This window comes from Mesoplodon densirostris, chromosome 3 (assembly GCF_025265405.1).
Source record: "Mesoplodon densirostris isolate mMesDen1 chromosome 3, mMesDen1 primary haplotype, whole genome shotgun sequence".
NCBI classification, from domain to species: Eukaryota; Metazoa; Chordata; class Mammalia; order Artiodactyla; family Ziphiidae; genus Mesoplodon; species Mesoplodon densirostris.
In genome coordinates, this window is record NC_082663.1 from 96254968 (window position 1) to 96279301 (window position 24334).

The following is a 24334-nucleotide window of genomic DNA, read 5'->3' on the forward strand; positions in this document are numbered from 1 at the left end:
TAAACTCTACAATTCTAGTATAGTATTATATCTATTTTTAATTCCAAATGATTTTTCTTAAAAAAAAAAGACGAGTAACAAAGAATGACCCATACCTTCCATCTTCTAGTTGAAGGGCTCTCAAGCCTGCTAAGCAAGCTTCTTTATTTACTCGGCTTAGGTCATCTCCAAGAATAACTAAGCATGAAAGGCCAGTGTAGGTCATTGCTATGTGGCCACTATCATAAGGATGAGCTGTTCCAGGATTCTAGATTCAAAATTAATATAATGTTAATTAGAAAACTGAAATGCGATCTTATTTCATTATGCAATTTGAAAAGAGGTTTCAGTAAACAGTAAAATTAAATGTTGTTTATACTGATTTGCATAGACATCTGATAGAGACAAACAAAACTCAATTTCGTGTATGTCTCAACATAAGTATTACTGCATACTTTCCAGGCTACATAATTTTCAATTTTATCCTCAAGTTTATGGAAGTAGATCTTATATTCAAATAAACCAAATTATTTCAACTTCCTATTTGACCAACCATATCACTTATAATTTAAGTCTTATAAAGTTAGAAAAGCATGTAGAAATAATTATTTTTTATGCTGTACAAATTCAAATTAAATACCACAGTAGTGATCACCATTTAAAAATCCTACAAAACAATACAGCTGAAAAACATTATTCTCATATGGTTTAATTGAGTCTCTAATAATATTAACACTTAGAATAACAAATGACAAAAAAATGCAAAGAGCTCAAGATACCAATATTGAAAAATTCTCTAGAAATAAAACAATCTAACTTTTAAAGTTTAAATTACCAAATGAGTATTGATTGCAAAAAGTCTTTTGTGAAGACTGTTAGACTAGTAATTGCCCAGGCAGAGTTGGGGAGTCAAACTAGGAAACTCATATAACCAGAATATTTATTGGATTAGTTTCACTGATTTGACTGTTTCAACGAAACTATCAACAGTTATCAAAGATCTCTTAAGGTTTATAAAATATGTGACTCCTTGTAGGAAATCCTGTAGACTCTAGTTGGCACTGGCATAGATAAAATTAATTTAAAAACGTATTAAAGTAAAAATGTAAAACCAAGTAACTTTACATTCTGTAATACACAAAGCATTTAAAGTTTTATAATTATTTTCAAATAGCCAATCCTGTTCAGTTATTTTAAAAAGATGATTTCACTTAAAAAATGTAAAATTTCACATTGTACTATTTCTCAGTTTAAGAAAGTTTTAATTTTGATAGAATAAGAGTGCATTTTAAATTCATCTTTCTCACAGGATTTCCTTCTGTTTTAGTTTGGGCTTGTCAATAATTGCTTCAAATACTAGAATAACTGCCCATAACATTAGAAAGTTAAAATGAAGCTTGTACCAAGATTTTGGTTAAAATAGACTCCTCTGCTTTCTACAATAAATGTTAACTTCTACACTACTGTAAGGCATCAAATCCTGGCTCTACTACTCACTGCTGCATTTTCTCATTCTGGAAAATGGAGATATTAGTACCTATTTCACAGGGTTACTGTGAGGATTAAATAAAATTACTGTCTATACAGATGCTAGTTATCTTACTGATGATGATGCAAGTGCAAGGCAAATATCAAAAGGGCCACTACTTCTTTGGAGTCACGACTCAAGGGTCTTGAAACCACTAGTGACTTAATCAGAATACTGTGCTGCTCACTGACCTTCTGTAGTTCTTCATAGAATAAGTTTGCAAAGGTATTCAATATCCTCTATAATCTGAACTCACCCCACCTATCCAGCCTTACATATACAATTCCTTATATGGTCTCACAAATATGACAAGAAAATTTTCACAGTGGTATTTCTTTCATTCTGAGCTCTTCCTTAGAACTCAAGCTTTAATACTCCTGGATATCCTATTCCACATTTATAATTGCCTTCTTAGAAATCCTGTAACATTTCATTTTTTGGTACTCAAACTAAATATCTGCTATGTTAAAAGCACTGTGGGGAATCTGAACAGAAATCAAATGTGGGCCTTAACCTTGAAGGGAGAAGAGGGCTACTTGAATAAGTACAGTACAAAGTAGAAGTATGTGTCATGATGGAGATACAATAATACATGGATAAATGACTGTTTTCTGCAGCAGAAGAGGAACTTGGTTAGGTACAGATGAAAAGGCAGCATTACAGGTAGGAGAAAAAATAAAAGGAAAGCAGAGAAGGAAGATTCCAGGCTATGTAGTATGTGTTAAGGACAGTACATAATTTAATAGAGAATATGGGATTTGTTGAAGGAAAACAGTGAGAAAAGGGGATTGAGAAGATCCATTAGTGTTTCTCAAAAAGTGTTCTATGGCCACTAAAGGTCCTGGACATTTTTCAGGTAAGTGAATGGCCCATAGGTGGTTTCAGAAGAAAAAGCGATGATACTATTTACATACTGTATTGGAAAATCATATGTGCCTCCTCAGATTCTCTTGGTTCATCTGTCTCCTGGATTCTCAGCCACCACCCTAAGTGACAACTCCTTGTGGCCCTATATGATTCCACCTAGAGTCTCTAGCTCCCTCTACCACTCATAATTCAGATTAATGCAACATAGAATGGAGTGGGACCTAGTTCCCCAGAAAATGCCAGGGTCTCGATGAATTCAGGGCCCAAAATGGGTTTCAGGAGACTCTGTGAATCAAAACAAAAAATGGTTTCTCCTTACATTTTCTCCTTTGTTTCGAAAATGCCTTGGAAGGGGGTGAGGGGAGTAAGGGGGCTGTCTCTTAAAAGTAATGTTATCAAAGAACTGTTTTACCCCAACAAGTGTAAGTATACATCTGTATAAGGTATGGTGCTGTATAATGGTCATTATTATCAGTGTCATGACTTTTAGATATCCTGTCCATTATGACTAAATGGAGAGCTACCTCTATTCAGGACTGGCTTAAGTTGGAAAGTATTATATGTATGGGGAAAAATGACAATTTTTATGGATCCTTAGTTTCTAGATTCTCTGTTAAAAGCAATTGGCATACATGATTGAAGACACCTTAGCAAAGTCATATGACTTTGACACAGGCATGCTGGTCTACAGCTTAAGGCACAGGAAGAAAGTTGAAGCAGTGCCTCTATCAAATCATGTCATCTTTTCCGAAATCACTGCTATTTATTCCAAAATTTTGAAGCAGAGTATGGAAAAATTGGCAACATGTCATTTACCTTCAGCTTGGAAAGGGATATAAATCTTGATGTACTCAAGTGTAGCCAGGTATTGGCTTGTAACCATTATATAAGCAGACTGACCCCCATCAAGGAAAAAGTTTCTATTTTGTGAGGTCTCTTTTCACAAAATGATGAAGTTTTGCTCTGCCTTCTATTGTAGAAAAATATTTTATGCACAGATGAAACACCTACAAAAGTCTGTTTGGGGTCTGCTTCTTTGAAGAAGAAAAAAAGCTTCTCATATGTTAGGATTCACTGCTTTCTATACCTGCATGTGCTGGTACCAAAGCCTCTGCCTATAACCCTGAAGACAGTCTGCCTACCGTCAGGAAGGTCATCATAATTCATCACTACTTGGGTCTCCAATCACTGCTTAGCAAGAGCTTTCTCTTTCATTCCTAAGAAATGTGAACCAAATATAAAGTCCTTCTGTAACACATAGTTCCTGGTTTCTTAGAGAACAAGTATCATGTTCTTGAGTGCTTTATTTCCATTTTCTCCAAGAAATCACCAGTAATTTTTACATACACACACACACACACGATAGTAAGAAAGACAATTTTTTAACAACAGGAATTTCTGTTCATTTATATACTGTGCATTCTTCCAAAAGTAAGGTGGGTATAGCTTTCCCTTAAAAAGTTCCAGTTCATAACACACAGTTTATTAGACAGTATTTAGCTACACTGAAACTTGGAGGCCTGGTTCTTTCTGTTACTTTCTTAGTTTTCTTTCTTACTAAAATCTCTCCACTCCCTCTCCTCCTTCCTCCTAATGCAAAGAGAACTAACCTTTGATGGATTGAATGGAATACCCAGGTATGAAGAGCCTCGGAAACCACAGCGATTTAGATTTGATCCTGGAAAATAAAAATATGTACTTATTTTAAGTGTACCTTATTTTTGTACAGATTCTAAAGCAGTTCAGCTATACAGTCTCTCAGAAACAGAGTATTTTAGTATCAAAGTTTTGTCACTGTCTCCATTTTCATGCTAGGCAACACTGAATGTCTGCTCTAGGAGCTTTATGGGAATTTCTTCATTTAATTTCCAAACCAGTCCAAACCAAAACAATGACCTCCTACCAGGTACCTTTAATTTAAGCTTAACTCACTGGGTCCAAAATGCTTTCATACTTTTCCTAAATGACCATTTTCATGTGATCAAAATATTCAATCCCTCATGTTACAGAACAGAAAGCAGAAGCCCAGATGTTAAGTGACATGTTCAAGGTAATAGCTGGTTAGCAACATAAAAGGATCTAGAAATCTAATGTCTCATCCAGTGCCGTTTTACTTTAACTCACGGCTTCTTTACAGGGGAGCAAGGTAAAGGTATAAACTGCTCTACAGTCACAGAAAATATATGTACTTTGTATTTTAGTATTAGACCTTCATTCTAAGTCCAATACTTTGCTTTGAAGTACAGAAGAACATTGTAAGTTAGCACTTAGTCTCTAGTTATTCAAAGTATGTTTACTCACACTGATATTTTTCCTACCTAAAATTGTTCATTTTTCAAGATGTCAATGGAATATAACTGGGAACTTAACAAAGAAAATATCTACATCCATGAAAAGGGAACTCTTGTGACTACTGCTGGGAATGTAAATCGTTGCAGCCACTATGGAAAACAGTATGGAGGTTCCTCAAAATATTAAAAATAGAACCACCATGATCCAGCAATTTCACTTCTGGATATATATATCCCCCCCAAAATGACATCATTATCTCAAAGAGATATCTGTACTCCCACATTCATTGCAGCATTATTCACAACAGACAAGACGTGAAAACGACCGAAGTGTCCAACGATGGATGAATGGATAGAGAAAATGTGAGCTATATACAGATAAAATGTCATATGTGTTACACATACACAGACACAAACAGACACACACACACAGGAATATTATTCAGCCATCAAAAAGATGGAAATCCTGCCTTTTACAACAACATGGATGAGCCTTGAGGGCATTATGCTAAGTGAAATAAACCAGACAGAGAAAGACATATAGTGTATGTTCTTACTTATATGTGTAATCTAAAAAAGCTGAACTCATAGAGAGTAGAATAGTAGTTGTCAGGGCTGGCAGCGGAGATGTTGGCCAAAGGGTACAAACTTTTAACTATAAGATGAATAAGTTCTGGGGATTTAATGTTATGTACAGCATGGTGATTATAGTTAACAATACAGTATTGTATACTTGGAAGTTAAGACCTTAAATAGTAGACCTTAAATTTTATCACCACACACACAAAAAGGCAATTATGTGAAGGGAATGGAGGTGTTAACTAACCTTATTGTGGTAATCATTTCACAGTATATATGTGTATCAAATAATCATGCTGTACACCTTATATTTATATATATGTCAATATTATCTCCAGAAAGCTGGAAAAAAAGAAATTAAAAAATATAAATGAAAAAAATGGTCATACCCACAATATGAAAATAATTATGGATTTGAGAACTATTATAAAATCAGCATGATAAAAATAGAAGGTAGGAATGTAGTACCAACAGACTGTACATGCATTGCTAATAAAAAAATCAAGTTGACTTAAAAACAAGTTCTGGGGTGAGGAACTAGCTTCATATCTCTTATGACTGGTACATGACTAATCATCATAACTGGTTTTCAGGTACTATAAACTATTCAGCTTTATACCCCCGGAATACTTAGAATAGTAGCTTATACATTAATTCTTTGAGTAATTTAGGAAACTATCCTTAAATTTAAAACTCTCCACCAAGGATCTTCCCCCATTAACAAAAAAATTATTTAAAAAAGAATGCTATCTAATGGTGATAACGATTTTGATGAACATGGTTCTCTTATCTTTGCTTAAGAATTTTAAATTGGTAAGCCATTTAAGACTTGCCAATATATAATGAGTTATAAAAAGGCTCATACCTCTGACTGGTAATGATGCACCTGAAAATCCACTCCAGTAACTTCAAATATGAGATGGTCATATGCACAGAAACACTCACTATAGTATTATGATGGTAAAAATTTTGAAGTGACACAAAAATCCAACAGGTTAAATATAACATACTATACTCAAAGGAACATTATACTGCTATGAAAAGTAATGATTAGGGAAAACTACATAGTAACATGGAGAAATATATATGCTCAAGTTAAGAGAAAAAGCAGGATACAAAAATATATGTGTATTGTGTTTATAATTAGGTGAAGTGGGCTTATCATCAAAGCCTGGAAGAGAATAAATAATACTGTGTGGGAGGACATGAATAAAGGTGAATTTTGTTCTCTTTATTAGTCAATGTTGTCATCACAAATTACCACAAACTTAGCAACTTAAAACAACACCCATTTATCATCTCACAGTTCTGTAAGGTCAGAAGTCCAAGGCAGGTCTCACCAGGCTAAAAATCAAAGTGTTAGTAGGGCTACATTCCTTATTAGAGACTCTGGGGAACAATCTGCCTCCAAGTTCATTCAAGTTATTTGGCAGAATCAAGTTCCCTACGGTTTTAAGACTAAGGTCTCCATTCCTTTGCTAGCTGTCAGCTGAGGGACCCCCTTAGCTCCTAAAGGGCACTCTTGCCATTTCTTGCATCCGGGCCCCTGTATCCCAGAATCAGCAATGGTGCTCAAATCCGCCTCATGCTTAGACTCTCTCTGGCTTCCCCTTCTGCAGCATCTCTCTTTTGCCCTCTTTCACCTGCATTTCTCTGACTGACTCTTCTGCCTTCTTCTCTACTAAGGGCTTATGTGATTATACTGTGCCTGTATGTATACACTCATCAACAATCTCCACATTTTAAGGTCAGCTAATTAGTAACCTTAACTTCACTTGCAAAATCTGTAGAACTCAGTGTTTGATTAAATAACCAGGGAACAGGAATTTTGGTGGGAGAGGGGGCAACATCTTTAGAATTCTGCCTAATACTCCTTCCAATACTCCAAATTGGATGTAACACTGTACTTTTAAAATCTAAAATTAAATTATCCCTTCCTTACCAAGCCATGGGTGCCTTTATCCTTTTATCGTCACTTGTTTTAATCCATCTTTAATTGGGCGAGGGGTAGCGTCAAAAGGTATATTTTCCTAGGCCCTATATTTGATCTGATGCCTAAAATGTTTTCCTATTATGACTTAAATTTTTGCCATCAGTTTTATTTCCTTCAGACTGCCTTTTTAAAAGTTATCCTTTCAAGCTACTGATTTGCTGATAGTTTTCTATGAAAATCAAATCCTATTTCTACTTTTGATGGAAGAAAGCTCTGATTCCATGTTTCAGGTCTGAGTTTATACTTCCCTTAGGAAGCCTTTCTGGAGCCCTCACTAAGTTAGTTAGGCTAACTAAGTAACTTAGTTAGCCTCTGTCAGCCTTACAGAGGCTGACATATAGTAGGGGTTTAATAAATATCTATTTCTCAATGAAATTATTTCCTTAGAAATAAATGAATGGCATTTCTATTTGCTCATTTCTATGTTTTTATATTACTTAAATTATTAACTTTTCTGAAAAGTAGCAGAAATATTGATGCTCAAAAATACCACATAAGGTTAGTTGCTGTGGCATGGACACTTGGAATCAAACTCAATATCCTATTCTTGCTAGCACTATGTTCTATAGGCAAGTAACAACCTCTCTGAGCTGGTTCCCTCCATTTTTGAACTAGGAACAATAATATACTATAATCAATATTTAGCACGGTTCTTCTACAGGTTCAAGAGCATGTTTAGATGGTGTTCAGCAGTGACTAAGGCTCAATAAATAGTAACCATTTAACATCAGCTAATTAGATGTTATCAAAAGTGAAATAGGAGGAAATTAACAGCTTCTGTTACAATTTATCAAGGAAAGTTTCTTTAAAATAAAAATACCTTTTCTTCCATTTTCAAAATGGAGTACATATCATCATCTTAAAAAATTCATTAGGCCATTCTTTCTGGTTCCTGTCAAGATTTGTCTGCTATTGTGCATTCTTTTATAATTCTAGTAAGCTTACCTATTCGTGTTAATTATTAAAGTATAAACATGCAGTTTATTCCAAATTTACAACTGCATGCATATTCAGGATACAGTTCAAACCTCTTTGGAGGTTTTTAGATAGCGCCATCTAGTGTTCCTATTCAGTAGTAACGAAGCGAACAAAGTGTGATCTGGCTGACCAACAGAATCAAGTACAGTTTGGAAAAATATAGATGCTCTTGGGTCCTAACCTCGGCCCACATCAAAACTCTCACAGTAGGGCCTGAACAATCATATATAAGAAAGAAAAATAATCCCTGTCTGATACACAGTCAGAATTGAGAACCACTGCTTTGGTGAATGCATCCATAAAGTCAAACTAGTTTCCTTGTTTTATGGACGCAGTCTAGATAGCTATGTATCAAAAAAAACCCAGATTACTTTAAAAACTGAAACTGGGTCGATGGAAAGAAAAGGAAAATAGCAAAAATGGGCATATGCAGATGGATATAATACATATATGTGTATTTATGTGTGAGCACATAGAGGGATGTGTTATTAGAGAATATAACATGTTTAGCTATCAACCATAAGGAAAACAATCCCTTTATCTGCATGCTTGCACATGAAAGACAATTATTAAGCTACAAGGCTGACTCCTGCTTGATGACTGGGTCATATCTCATTTACAACCTAGGATTTTACTATTAAGCTCATATAAACACCAATTATATGTCAAGCATCACAAAGACAATGCATTTAGATATTCTCTAAAAAGCAAATGATTATAAACCCGTAGAATGTAAAACTTTAATGAGTTTAAAAAGATTTATTTTAATCAGCAGAGTTATTTTGCTTTTCATAAGAAAATGTGTTTCCCCTCTTTTAGGAGAAAATTTTATTGTGAATGATAAAATAAAAATACATTAAAAATTATATTTAGGTGCTTCTAATAAAGGACAACTCTTGGGCTAAAATATCATATTAATATTGGTGGTCATGCTGCTTAAATATAGTTCAAAACTTGTTTTGGTCATGTTCTTAACTTTCTAATTCTCATTTTGAATGTTAGGTTTTTGCACTAAGCAAAGAGAATTCAAGTGAGGAATGTGGTGATTTTTTAATGTAAAAATGGACGTTTATATTTTATGGCTGTAGAAGTAATTCCTCACAGGTCTCAAGAAACACAAGGTTTCCTAGTAAAAGGACACACCTTACACAACTGTTTCAGGATGTCAAGAGAGACCCAGACAAGGTACATAAAATATTATATAATTTAAAAAGTGTTTTTTTAAAAAATATTTTCTAAATTTCACAGATTAGTTTTGGAACAGGGCAATTAAACAGAAGGCAGGTAGGAGATTTTCTCTTATAGAGATTAGAAATTTAATAGTGTTTCATCCAACCAAATGGTAAACTGATTATTTGAAATTGCAGGTGGACTGTTAAAAGACCTGTAGTATAGCCTACCAGACATGTGACTAGGGGCAACTGGGGACATCAACCAACCAACCACTGTGAGACTATCTTTGCAAAAAGTTCTTGATCTACAATGCTTCCCAAACAGGTGCTCTATAATTTCTAAAATCTGCAACATGCTCAATTTAGCCACATGAAACTATACGTACATTTTCAGCATGTTGTTTAAAAAAAAAAGGCACAAGCTAACTGAATAGTCTACTAAAAAACTGAAGTCATTAAACATTTTACCTTTTAATATTAAACCACCTTATCTACAATTCCAAACACTTAATTCTAATGTTTTATGAGCTCTGTTATGGAAGAGATACCAGATTTATTTTCCTTTATCACCATAAGACAGCCTCAGAGTTCTCATGAAAAAATCCATATCTTACAGAAAAACATACATGGTAAACAGAGCACCTATTGCATGGGACTAGTATTAGAAAAACTGAAAATTAGAAACGGAAAATGGTATTCTAATTTTGCCCCTAGCATTAACTAGCTATATGACTGTGGACAAATTATTACTCTCTCTGGATCTTAATACCCTCATTTGTAAAATGATGGACTATAATATTCCTTGTTTGGTTCTAGTTCCAAAATTCTCTGGTTGTGTCCCTGATCAGAGAGGGTAACACAAAATTCCCAGCCTGATCCCTTGTGTTTCCTAAATACTTCCTGATATTGATGAGAAGGGCCCCAACTCTCCAATGGTCTGACCACACACTTATTACTAGGCTACCACAGGGTCTTTACAACCCTGGAATTAAGTGGAAGGCCAGGGTTAATTGTGATTAAATATTCACAATGTACTTAAGTTCCATTCATGATAGTCTCCACTAGGGACCTATATACTTCACCAGTAAAGCAGCACTGGAGTCAGAAGCCAGGGATTTCAGTCTGACTCTATTACTTTCCACCTGTGTGTTGCCTCGGGCAGGTCTCTTAATCACTCTGCCTCTTTTTCTTCTCCACTTCTGGGGAAGGCAGATTAGGGGAAGAACAAATTTGATGATGTCTTTGAAAATTACAAAATATTAAATAATGTACAGCATTGCTTCTGCCATTAGCAAAATATGGATATTTGTGTATAATCATATAAATGGGTTTAGTTTTTATTTTTGTTGTGTTTTGAAGAGCGGTTAAGCTAAAGTTTTTTAAGTTGAATTTTAATACAGAAACATATTTATTGTAAGCATTCAAACAATGCAGATATATAGAATAAAACTAAAGTACCTTATCCTGCCATCCCCTACCTCTGTTTTCATCTTCTTCCCCCTCCACAAAGACTGTCTATGCACGCTTTCAGAGTTTTCCCTATACATTGATGTTAATAGATCAGTAAAACAAAACACCCCTGTACATGTTGGCATTTATCATTTAACTATATTTGATGAACAGTTTCATGTCAGTACATATATAGATCTACCTCAGTCACTTTACTACTGGGCTGTACTCTTTACTGAACCATAGTTTATTTAACTGTTTCACTTTTGGTGGTTATTTACTTTGTTTCTAATTTCTTACTGCAACAAACGTCAAAACATTCTTCTATACAGATTTTTGTGCACGTGTATTAGTTTCCTGAGTTTAGTAACAACTTACCATAAATCTGGTGGCTTTAAACAACAGAAATTTATTCTCTCATAGTTCTGGAGCCCAGAAGTCCAAAATCAAGTTGTTAGCAGGGTTGGTTCCTTCTGGAGGCTCTAAGGGAAAATCCATTTTATGCCCCCTCTTAGTTTCTGGTGGCTGTGGGGAGTCCTGATGTTCCTTACCATGTGGACCCATCACTCTAATCTCTCCATCTGTCTTCATATGGCCTTCCCCTCTGTGTCTCAAATCTCCTGCTCCTTTCTCTTGGAAGGACACCAGTCACTGATCTTGAGATCCTTACCTTAATTATACCTGCAAAGACCCTTATTCCAAATATGGTCATATTCTGAGGTTCTGGATGGGCATATATTTTGGGGGCCATTATTTAACTAATTACAACACACAAGAGAATATGTGAGGATAAAAAGTTACACTGCTAAAATGCTCTTCCAAAGGCTGCAATAATTTTTACTTCCACCAAAAGAATATTAAAGTGCTCTTTTCCCCACATTCCGACAAACTTTAAAAAACTTTTTGCTAAATTGATTTGTTAGATAAAAAATAATGTTAACATCCTTGTTTCTATTGCATCTCCCTAATTTCTAGTATCGATTAATCCTCTTTTCATGTATTTAATGACTATCTGTACTTCTTTTGCAAACTACCTATTCATAAATTTTGTCATTTTCTAAATAGCAATGTGTCTTTTTTTATCTTTAACAATTCCTTATAGTTTGGACATTAATATTTTGTCTGGTATATATATTGGCACAATTTCCTCCAAGTCCGCCAGTTATCCAACTTTATCTTTCCCTACATAACATTTAAAAGTATTTATTTAGTCAAATCTACCAAATTTTTCCTTTATGGTCTCTGGGTTTTGTTTAACACTTTTAAGATTTTTTAATTCCCTAAGATTTTATGTGGTATCGCAAAGTAGGACAAATACAGAGCTAAGAGTTACAGAAAGCATGTTCTATTCAGTCTGCAAATGCCTTATGAATGAGAAAATATTTGAGGAGCCAGAGGACACTCTAGGCTAAACGTGAAAATACAGAAAAGAAGAAAAGTAGGAAAAGGTGTAGGTCATTTAGCAGTTCAACAACTGTTGATAACACAACAATGCTCTAGGCACCAAAAGGGAAAAGAAATGTAAGACTGACGCATTCACTGTCCTCCAGAAGTTTACAATTCAGAAGTAAGCAGAAATATTTAAGCAACAGTTAAGCGACAATGACTAAAAAAATTTAAAAATTAGCAATGGGCTTCAATCCAATGAAGTCCATGTAGTTGAAAGTACAATGGGAAAAGAGAATTCTGATGGATCTTAAGAGATGGTGAGTACACCCTAATTCAAAAAAATTTTTAACTTTCATCAAAGTTAACTTTCATCAAATAATGAACTTCTGCAAAGTAAACTCACCTGTATAACTAGCACTCAGCTCAAGAAAAAGTGCATGACCAGCAACCTAGAAGCCCCATCCTACTTCCTTCTTGTCACTCCCCAAAAGCTCAGATTCGTTTTACCTACATTTTCACTTTGTATTAATAGAATAATACACTATATACTTCTTTATCTCAAAACATGTTTGTGACATTCATCATATTTCTGCATGTAGGTCTAAATTGTTCTTTCCCATTACTGTATACTATTCCATTGTGTGAATTATAATATATCATTTATCTATTATACCAATGATGGGTAGTTTGTATATTCCTACTCTGAACTCCTGTGAAAAATACTGCTATCGACATTCTAGTACATATCTTTTGGTGAATACATTTTTTCATTTCTGTTGGATACCTACTAAGGATAGAACTGCTGGTTCACAGAATGTACATATGTTCAGTTTTAGTAAATATTGCTAAATAGTAGTTGTAAAATAGTAGTTACAGTTGTGCAACATTCTCATCAACATTTGTTATTTTCCATTTTGGCCGTTCTACTGAGTATGTAGCAAACACAATTATTAGGGATAATATGAAAGTCCAGATAACAGCAAAGATCTCACAACAAAAGATCAAATAAGAAAAGTAAGAAGACTTCAAAAAGATTATGGATATTAATTAGCTGGAGCTGGCAAACAGTCCTTAAAGGTAGATAAAAATATAAGAAAAGACAGAAAGTAGGAAGCATAGTGAATAAGTGACTAGTGTTCTGGTAATTGTAATCTATAGAATGAGTCTCTCACTAAAATGCTATGGTCCCTACATTTCTAGAGAGACAATAGCTATTTTATTCAAAGGAAATGAATATCATAAATAACTTTTTAAAAATAATATAAAATATATTTTAACAAAAACTTATACAATAGCTTTCCTATGTACCACAGTGTATAATTTCATATCTGTATCAGTGAAATATATTTAAGAAAATACAATGTATAATTTGATTAGGACATGTATTTTTAGTAAACAAAAATTATACATAATCTATAACAAAACTACCTTACATCTGTCTAATATCTAACTTTTTAAAAAATTCCAGACTTTCACTTAAACTAGTGAAAAAAAAATCCTGATGAAAAAAGGAAAACACAAATTATTCCATTTTGTAGGTGACTAGAACTGTGACCTCACCTCAGCCACAAGCTCTCAGGGAATGAGAACCATATCTTATAATTTATCACAGCCCCTCTCCACAGGTTTAGCAGAGTACTCTTAGCAAAACATTCAATAAATCCTACTCACCAACATGTCAGAATCTATAACTACTCACCAATATATCATATACGCTGCTTCATGTAGTTGGTGAAAAGTGATTAGATATTTATGTAATAAAATTCTGATAGATCTAAAAATGCTTAATCATTTTTTAACAAGAATTCATCAACAGGCACAGATTTTTTAAATTATGTATTAAAAAATACTACAGGGCTTCCCCGGTGGCGCAGTGGTTGAGAGTCTGCCTGCCGATGCAGGGGGACACGGGTTCGTGCCCAGGTACGGGAAGATCCCACATGCCGCGGAGCAGCTGGGCCCGTGAGCCATGGCTGCTGAGCCTGCGCTCCGCAATGGGAGAGGCCACAACAGTGAGAGGCTCGCGTACAGCAAAAAAAAAAAAAAGAAAAAAACTACAAACTTCAAGAACAATAAAGTAGAAAGCCACAAACCATGTCCAACAGCATCTGCTAATAGATCAAAGCACTTATTTCTAAATAAAGCTTTAGCTTATTATTTCCCCAAAGTTCACCTGGGTGAGATTTATACATGATTACTCCAACTAAGGAACCACACAGTTAATTTATAAATGCTGACTCTTAAAAGAAAGGTAAGTAGTGACCACAGACAAAAATTGCATGATTTTCTGTGAGTTTATCTGCTTGCTCTAATTCAATTCAATGTTAGAATTTCTAACATTTATAAGTTAAATAGATATTAGGTATTTTACACTTAATGGAGTGAACAACAGAGTTTATAAAACTTGTGTGTATTTAGTTGATCAATAATTTATGAATTTTGAGAATTTAATTGATCAAAATGTATAAAGTTTTAAGAAGCATAAAAATGACTGAAGTATAAATAAGAGCTCTAAGAAACCATTAAAGAAATACTAATGGAACATTAGGGGGAAAATGGCCAAGAGGTTGGAATGAAACTTTTTGACAGCAAAGAGTTTTTCACTGAAGAGACAAAAAGAATGGTTGGGAATGAAAAATAGAGTGAATGCTACAAAACTAATCAAACATAACTATGGAATACAAGTAGTCAACAAGCAGTCGTGAGCGTGGAAATATACGACACAGCATGGTGTACAACTGTGAATCTCCATCCAACCTTAGACATCGCTAAATTGTTCTCTCCAGAGATTAATGACTAGACTTGGTTAGCACTGTGTTTGAACAGAAAGGGAGTGTTACAAGGAAAACACAGATGAATAAAATATGTTAACAGTTTAGGAACAAATACTAAGATTTCCGAGTGCAACATGTTATGCCAGGTACAACTAATCACGCTAAAAACAAAATGCTAAAAACTCACTCACTGTCTTCTGTGGGAAGGACCTGCAGGGAGTAAATCCACTCGATTATATCATCCTTGTTCACCACATCTAAGGAGTCCAACATATCCAGCCCGGAGAGCGCAAAAAATGCAATAGTCAGCCTAAAAGAAAAAAATATAAAATTCCATCTTAACTATCAAACCAATGAAGTCTTTCTGGTTCAGAAAAATAATAAACTCATTCCAACTTTACAGTAATTTAAACAATATTCCCAACTTGCAAAAGCCGAAAAAACCAATTTATTCTTATAAGTTAATAGTATCAATCAAACCTTTGTTTTAATTTTTAATAAAGGGACATTTAAGGGTTAAGAAATCAACCCTACTCATCTGAAGTATACATGATTTCACTGAAGCCAGTTTATGAGCAACCTGAAGGCTAAAAGCAGATTTGAAAAAGAGAATTCCCTGTACCTAATCAGTATATATAAGGCCAAAAAGGTGGAAAATATATAAAAATCTCGATTTTCACTGATTTGCCAAGAGCAATTATGCTTATAACTGGTGCTTAATTCTTAAGGATGTTAGAATACATCTATCATTATTCAAATTTGTTTATGAATAATGTGACCCCTTGGAAAAAACTTGCAATGAATTTTGGAGAATAAGGAACACTTTAAAAAATGCAAATGCATTTCAGTTTCCATTTTCATAGAGACGAACATTTTTGTTCATTCTTTTTTTTTTTTTTTTTTTTTGCTGTACGCGGGCCTCTCACCGTTGTGGCCTCTCCCGTTGCGGAGCCCAGGCTCCGGACATGCAGGCTCAGCGGCCATGGCTCACGGGCCCAGCCACTCCGCGGCATGTGGGAACTTCCCGGACCGGGGCACGAACCCGTGTCCCCTGCATCAGGAGGCGGACTCTCAACCACTGCGCCACCAAGGAAGCCCGAGACGAACATTTCTGATGAAATGGAACACTATAAAGCAATACCCTTCCCCTCCAAGATTGTGCACTAAATCAGAAATCTAAGCCTTGTGCTTTCGTATAAAAACTAGTCCCCTTAGTGGTTGATTTCTACTTAAAGAGTTTGTTTCATATAATTCCTTTCCTGTTGAGATGCATTCTACAATGTTGTTTGATTGAGCATGGTTATCTCGTTTCCATATTCTAATAATTCGTATGACTAATACTGATAAACTAATACTTCAAATTATCTGGTCTAAAATCTTCTAGCAGAGCCACTTGATGCATTCTATAATCTTCTAAACAGAGATTCCAAGAGAAAATTAAGCCTTAATGCCCTAAGGCAACCACTGTATATAATTAACTTCTCTCCTCTGCATCTAGAATGGTATTACCAACTTTAGGAGAAATGAGAAAATAGTCACTCATTTTTTTAAAGGGTATAATTCTCTCTCTGATCCCTGGTTGAAAAGGCTGGCATCCATTAGATAACAGGAGGAGAAATCAGAGAGCAATTTAATTCCAACCAAAGCTTAAAGGCAAAAGCTAAAACTAATGAGATACTGGTACACTCAAGAACAATACATTTTAGGAAATTCACATTATCGAGAGATTATTACTATGTATTAGGCACTAGGCTAGGAAATTTCTCATATATTATCTCAATTTAATTCTAACAACTCACTGAAATCCACTTGAATTAGGGAGGTGATTTATCTGGATAAGATCAGGAATAAATTAAGGGCAATGGAACACCTTTATGTGGGAAGCAGTAGTTCAGAGCCCAGATCTTCAATAAAATGAGCTAGCCTCAAATCCTAGGTTGGTCAGTTTCTAGCCATATGTAATCTGGTTAGGTTACCTAACCTTTTCTAAGTCAGCTTCCTTATCTGTAAATCATTAAACTTCAAACAGTTATTGTGCTTACCTGCTCAAAAGCAAGCACTAAATAAGTGGAAGCTATTATTATTGGTATTTCCCTGATTTGAAGGGACAGGACTAACTTACACTATACAGGCCTTTTCATTAGTTGGCAACTTCCACCATCCCCCCAACCACTCTTCTCCAAAACAAAATATTTTAGACATGGGGAACATTTCTACCTAACAGTACCCACATGTGAAAATCACTGCTCTTGGTGCTAATTATGTTTCATGAGATAAGGTCTGCCTTGTGCATGATATGCACTCAAATAATTTACTGAATTACCTAACAAATAAGAGACCTGCAATACTACATCTAGCCCTCCTGGAGAGCTATCACAGGGTTCAGTTTGGCTGTAATCTATAAAGTGAATGACGACAGTCTGGTAAAATTAAGCATCTAATACTTTAGTTTATTAAATCATTATTACAGAGAAAAGCAAAAGGAAGAGAGATAAAAGTGAGGAACGACATGAGGTGTTGATAAAACAATCATTTTCCTGTTACTAAAAAATGTTGTAAGAAAACATATCCAAAGGGCTATAAAAATAAGTAGGTATTATTTCCTAAGTTAAAAGCAGAAATTATCTAGTCCATCTCTTTAATTTTCTAGTTCAAGATAATAAAGTCCAAAGAATTCAAGTAACTTGAGATTTCAATGCTAGATAACCAATGAAAACTACTCAAGGAATTCTGAGTCCAAGGGGTGTTTCTCAAATGTGGTGCAATTAGAATCAGCTTAAAAACAAACAACTTAATACACCACTAACAAAACCAGGAGAGGCCTAGGCCTTACTCCACGACAAAGGTATGGTAAATTCTAGATGGAAGGTAGGGTCTGGGACCTGGTGTTTGGGTAAGTGGGGACGCGGTGGAGGATGCGGAGCTTCCCAGATGATTCTAAAGGGCAGTCAGGCTTTAGAAGCACAGCGATTCTCCACTAGGGCAATACTGTTCCCCAGCGGACATTCTGAAGACAATTTTGGTTTTCTTTGGCATCTAGTTGGTAAAAGCCAGGGATGCTGCTAAATGTACTATGATGCACAAGACAGCTCCAGTCAACAAAGAAGTGTCTGGCCCAAAATGTCAACAGGGCTGAGGTCTAGAAACTCTCCTCTAAAGTCACACTGTTATCTGTATATAAGAGATACCTGAATGATCTGTTTTTTTGTTTTACTTGCTCCACGGTATGGATGCAAACACCAGAAATCAGTCATCCGATGGTAAACTATTTTAAAGTCCTGCATACTTAACTATTAAAAGCTTCTCAAAGTCCAGCATTTTCAACTCATAGCAGTTTAGACTAAGGTTTATAGGATTAACAACACTATAGTGAAAAACCTGTTTATTAAGTTAAGCACTCAGCAGTGGCTGGCAGACAGAACCAAGAAGTCAGTTTGGAGCAAACATCCAGACTTCCTCTAAGGATAATAAGAAAGTATTCCTTTTCTGACCACACTAGAGTTCTCAAGTAGTCCTAAAACACTGAGAGGGAGAGAATTAAATAAGTCACATGGAATAAAAAGGAATTCTGTGCTGTGGGCCCCTGGGAGAAATAATGTAGGGTTTTGTGGTGCCCAGTTGACTGCTGCTTGGGGTAGAGACTGCTAGGCAACCTGCCTTGGTTCAGGCATCTAGAGGGGTAATCTTGACAATGCATAAACCTAAAATCAGGCCAGTGAAGTGATTTTTACTTTATTACTTCTTTGGAGAGCATCTGTCTGTTTTCTTCCTTTCTTCTTTTCCCTAGAATTGAACTCTGAAAAACTGAACTAACCCATGTCTTCCTGCCCCTTCTCCTCCTCTGAACAGTACATATAAAAAGTTTATCTTACTTGGATGAACAAGTAACATCCCTACCACCGCCCCGCTGCCCGCCCCCCACAATCAAGTTGCTTCACCAATAGATCAATTTGCAGGTAAACTAAATGATGTTTCTAAGCGCTACTACAGATAACATCCTCTTCCTTTCTAAATCTGCTCCTTTTGCCTCTTGTTCTCTAGACCAGTTGCTAGTTCCGACCCTAGAATTCTGGGACTCCTCCTTCTTTCTTCATCCCCTCCTTTCTCTCCCTAATTTTGCTGTCCCAGCACTTGACTCCTGGACTATTGCAACAGCTTCCTAATTGGTGCCCCTGGTTCTGGTTTTGTCCCACTTGATACAATAACCATTCTCAAATCCAATGATCACTCTAAAATGCATATCTAACCAGGAAGATCCACTGCTTGGCAACTGCCCGTCACTTACATGATATCAAATTCCCAGGTTCTTGACATGGCAAACAAAGCCTATGTCTACCTCTCCATACTAAATTCCTACCACACCTGCCTTACATCTTGAACCACTATCAGAGAACTGACTGGTGTTTCCCTGCTCAACACTCACTTATCTATCTTTATTGTCTTTATTTATTGGCCTTTTGCCTATAATCCACCCACCCACACAAAAACTCAACACATTCTTTAATATTTAGCTCCAGGGTTACTTCTTCCAGGAAGCCTCAGACTCCTCCTCGAGTCTCTCTTCAGGTGGATTACGTAGGTGCTTCCGGAATGCCCTGTGAATACCACAATCACGGTGCAAACAAAATCAAAGTGGGCCAGGGAATCAGCAGTGTCAGCCTCGCCTGGGAGCCTGTCACAACTGCAGCACCTCAGACCCCACCCAGACCTACGTCATGAGAACCTGCATTTTCACAAGATCCCCAGGTGATTCATATGCACATTAGAGCTGGGAAGCACTGTTGTATTAAATAATCTGTTTGTACTTTTGTTTCTCCTGTTAGGCAAACCATCTCAAACTTTAGTGTGCATCAGAACTACCTGGGATGTTTATTATGAAGCTAGACTCCCAGGCCCATACAGAAAGTCCAATGCAGTAGATCTGGGGAGGGGCTCAGGTACGTGTATTTTTATAAGTACTCTGTTATGACTGATTAAAAGCCTCCCTCACCAACACACTTTGAGAGACACACTGCCAGACTGTGATATACTTCAGATAAGGGAGAGAACAAAAGGACAGAGAAGTTGATGGCTGGTAGGCAGTTAAGTGGTTACAACACAGGATACAGAGGGGATATGCAGGAAACCAGAATAGAAAGATTGTGAATGTCTTGGGCGGGGGGGGGGGGGGGGGGGGAATCATCTAAACCCTTCCTCTAGAAGAGCTGTGTCTGTAAAAATAACATAAAAGAAAATGGTCAATATTTTGCTCCTAAATTTAAAAAGGCCTACTCTAATGCCCACTGCTCAAACACAAATGACAATATCACATAACCAAAAAGCTCTCTAAACCACTCATGAAAAGAAACCTGTTAATTGACAAAGCTCACAATCCAAGGTCTATATTCACTTGAGTTAACTAGTAACCATCACTTTTCAGAAGTTAATATAAAAGAAAAACCTCAAGTGAATCAACAAACAGTATACCTTATAATTTTCATAAAGCCACTGCTATTAGAAAAATTAAAATTATTCTATTGATCGGGCTAAAAGAAGCAGGGAAATAGAATAATTTTGTCAAAATGGTGGGTCAGAAAATAAGGGTCTAAATGTCTAGTTCAATATTAGCCTTCCTAGGAGTCAGCTGTTTCACATCTATCAGTAAAAAGAAATGAACACAGGAAAACCTGAATCATTGCTTTATACCTACCCCCATACCCAGATACATGGTAGCCCCTCAATAAATGCTTGTGGCATTGAACTATAATACTAGCTAAGAATTATGACTTAGTTAATACATTGTTTTATCTTAAAACTCTGCTATTAGTAAAAATTTCGTGACCAGTCACCTTTGCTTAAAAAGTTGGAGCTTCTTCACAAGCATCTTAAAGTCAATTATGAATCACATACACCACAAAAGGACTTAATGCTGAACTAAGGAAAGGAAAGAATGTGAATCAGGAAAGAGAAAAATTGAAAAACTTTTAAAAAAATCACCACAAAAACCAGTATGTGCATATTATCTTGTGGTTATGAATTGAGCCATTAAAAAAACCCAAAATGATAAAACATACTTAAGTGACAAACATGAGGCATAAAAAGGATATCATTAATATCTCTTAACTAGTGCACTGTGATATAACATATCTATTACCTAATACACAATGCCTGGTGTAAATCCTAAGATCATACTAAGTTATTAAATCTATCGTTAAGTTAGTTGTTTAATCAGACAATTTATGCTGTGGGCAGGATTACAGTTTACTGCCAACATGCGTTAGTCTGTATGATTTTGTCCTTGCTGAATTTTATATAGACCAAACACACTAGCATTTTGAAAATGCAACCACAGGCCTGTGATAGCTACAAGCAAAGTTCAACTGTTTAACAGTCAAAATAGGATGGGTGGTTTTTTTATTCAAATGCTTTAAATTCACATAAAATTAATCCTCATAAAATATAAATGTGATTTATCAATATATTTCTGAACATCCCATATCATTACAATCAATGACTGAGTCTTGGAAATGTTCATTTAGATCGAGGTATGGGCTCTGTTAGTCAATCAATATACATGAATGGAGAAAGGAATATAAATGATGCTTCACTCTTTCTTTAGCAAAAATCCGTTCATCCTTCAGGGCTCAGCTCGGAATAGTTATTCAACAAATATGTACTTATTGCCTTCTCTTATGCCAGATATTAGTCAAGGTTCTAGTGCAATGCTGTCCAGTAGGACTTTTTGAGATGACGTAAATGTTGAGATAGAAACAAAAGCCACAGGCCAATGTGGTGACCGAGCACTTGAAAAGTGGTATCTACTGAAAACAGAGGAAGTGAATTTTTAATCTGATTTAATTTTAATTAATTCAAATTTAAATATCCAAATGTGGCTACCAAATTGGACAGGGCAGCCCTGGTATTACAGAGGTAAACAAGAAAGACAAAAACCCTGCCTTCATGAAGTCTACAATCCTGTGTGAAAGAAGGGTATCATCAATATATAATTTCAGGTGGTGACTGGAAGTAGTCTCCTTTGGAAAGGGTGATTAGGAAAGGTCTCTCTAAGGAAATCCGGGTTAGGAACCTGCCCTATTGAAACTGCCTGTACGTCTTGTTCAGCTGTCCTCCAGCACCTACCATAATAAATATTTCTTGACCAAGTATGCGAAAGTAATCTATAGAACTTCCAAAACTGAAATGTTCAAAATACACCACAGACCCAGTTACGAAAATACGGAAAAGATCAGAGCAAAACCAATTGGCTCTCTCTTCCAAGCCAGTCCCATGAAGCTTTGGAGCCTCACTTCAAAACACAACAGTGCAAAGCAAAAATCGCCGCCTCCTTTCGTTATTCTCATCCCCAGACGTTTACTCTGAATGACTAATTCAGTTTCTTAGCCTCTGCCAGATCACAGTCCTCAGACCACCCCAACTCACAATGCTATTGCAAATAAACTTTAACAGGCTGCTTCCAGCAACACTAGCACCTCTTTCGCCAATCCTATCATTAGACTTACGATTCCTGGAAAGTTCTTATCTACGCAAACCTTAGAGGCTCCCTACCGCTCCTATACACTGAACACCATACAGGCATTCAATTAAGAATTAATGACTTTATGGACGAAAGGGAAGCACTGGAGAGGCTATTTAGGTAAAATACGATGACAAACCCTTTGTCTTTTTCTGTTTATACTCAAAAGCGAGGCCAAGGGAATCACAGGTTCGGAGCAGGGGTAAAAAGGAAGCTCAAAGTTGAGACGAAAAAATGGTTGAGAAGTGAAAAGGGCGGAACCTGTAGATTCCAAAAGCCCTTGACTTACAGCTCGCCCCAGCCCTCTCGCCGTAGCTCGCGGGAGCGAGGGTGACTGCAGCCCGGCCCGGGAGGGGAAGCAGTGCTGGGTGGGCGGTGGCGCAGCCCTCAGCGGGCGCCCACTTAGACATCAGGCTCCGCAGCACCTTTCCGGGGGGCCGGGCCCTGTGTCGGCCTCGCTGACTGTGGCCACCAGTTACCTGCTGGTCTCGAGCGAAGAGTAGCGCTCCGGCAAGACCTGGAGGCAGCGCTGGAAGAACCGCACGTGCCGGTCCCGTAGGAAATCCAGCCGCTCTCCCTCTCCACTCCCCGCCGGCCGTTCATCCTCCGTGGCCGCCATGCTGCTACGGAAACGACGTCCGCCGCGACCCGGAAGCAGTTGGCTCGCGGCGCGAAGAAAACCCAAGGGGCAACACCTAGGGGTCGGGTGGGGCGGAGGCGTGCGCCCTCCGCTTCCCACTTCGGTGATTGAAGCTACACGCTGTCAACGGAAGGCCTTACGCGGCGCTTTCTCCCTCGTATTTCTCCGTAGGTAGCGCACGACCCCGCCTTTTCTACTCTAAGCTCCAAAGGTTTGGAAACACCTCGCAAGCCTTGTAAAATTCAGCCCACAAATCCACAAATCCACAAATCCTTCCAGAACTTTTATCTTGGATATTTGGAAGTGCAAGGTCAGTAGCTTCAAGTTCGCTTTGAGAAACGTAAGGCCCTAAAGAACATGAAGATGGTACATGTGAAAACAGAGATGGGCCAGTATAAATTTGCCAACAGACTCATTTTTGGAAGGCCACAGTTTTAAGCTGAATGGATGGAGAAACTCAATCTACAAATCAAATTATTTGGTTATGGGGATAACCAAATGCTTATTAAATAATTATCGATGTTACAAAAGTTCAGAGACGTTCCTAGTCCTATAGAATACCAGGAATTGCGCGCGCACGCACACACACACACTCCCTGTTCACTCGCATGCGAGGGTTTGTATCATTTGCTTTCACGGGACAAAGATTTTACTCCTTGAGTCAATGTGTCATCCGGCATCAATGTTGGATCAATCTGCAACGGAAAATAAGCGCAACGTGTTCTCTACACATATGCTAAAAAAATGAAATAACATAGGCTTCTAGCTTTTTTTTTTCTTCTTCAAAAAGAGGGATTTAAGTTGCTTCAACCATATATTCTTCCCTTTAAAAGTTTACGATTCAGTCTTGGGGGAAAAAAATCCACGCAAGGATCAGGCCTGAACTTGGTGTTTATAATCAACTAATAGAAGTTTGGGCATAATTTCAATTGTTAGCTTTCTTAGAAAATGTATTTCTTAAAAAACATACCATGTGGGCTGGAGTTATCCTAACTCACCAATCCAAAGCAACTTGCATAATGTTAGGTACTAGTAACTAATTATTCACAGGTACTCCTGCATGTCTTTAACAAATATTGCATTAACAACTGCCAGGTAGGGGCAGAGGGCTGTCCTTGGTGCTTCCCTACAAATACAGAGACCAACAGTCCTTGCCCTTTAGGTATGCCCAGTTTAGAGGAG

The 24334-nt window shown here is 36.7% G+C and overlaps 1 protein-coding gene across 1 annotated transcript in view; it reads right to left on the reverse strand.

The window, feature by feature from the left end:
- The window catches only part of PGGT1B (protein geranylgeranyltransferase type I subunit beta), a 58815-nt gene extending 35664 nt beyond the window's left edge, over nt 1-23151 (reverse strand). Inside the window, exons 1-4 of the mRNA XM_060093263.1 lie at nt 22992-23151; nt 15191-15309; nt 3985-4052; nt 96-247 (exon numbers count right to left, since the gene is read on the reverse strand). Coding sequence (XP_059949246.1) covers nt 96-247; nt 3985-4052; nt 15191-15309; nt 22992-23131 — 479 coding nt within the window. The 5' untranslated portion in view covers nt 23132-23151. The remainder of the gene's footprint in view (nt 1-95; nt 248-3984; nt 4053-15190; nt 15310-22991) is intronic.
- Between the last annotated feature and the right edge of the window lie 1183 nt (nt 23152-24334).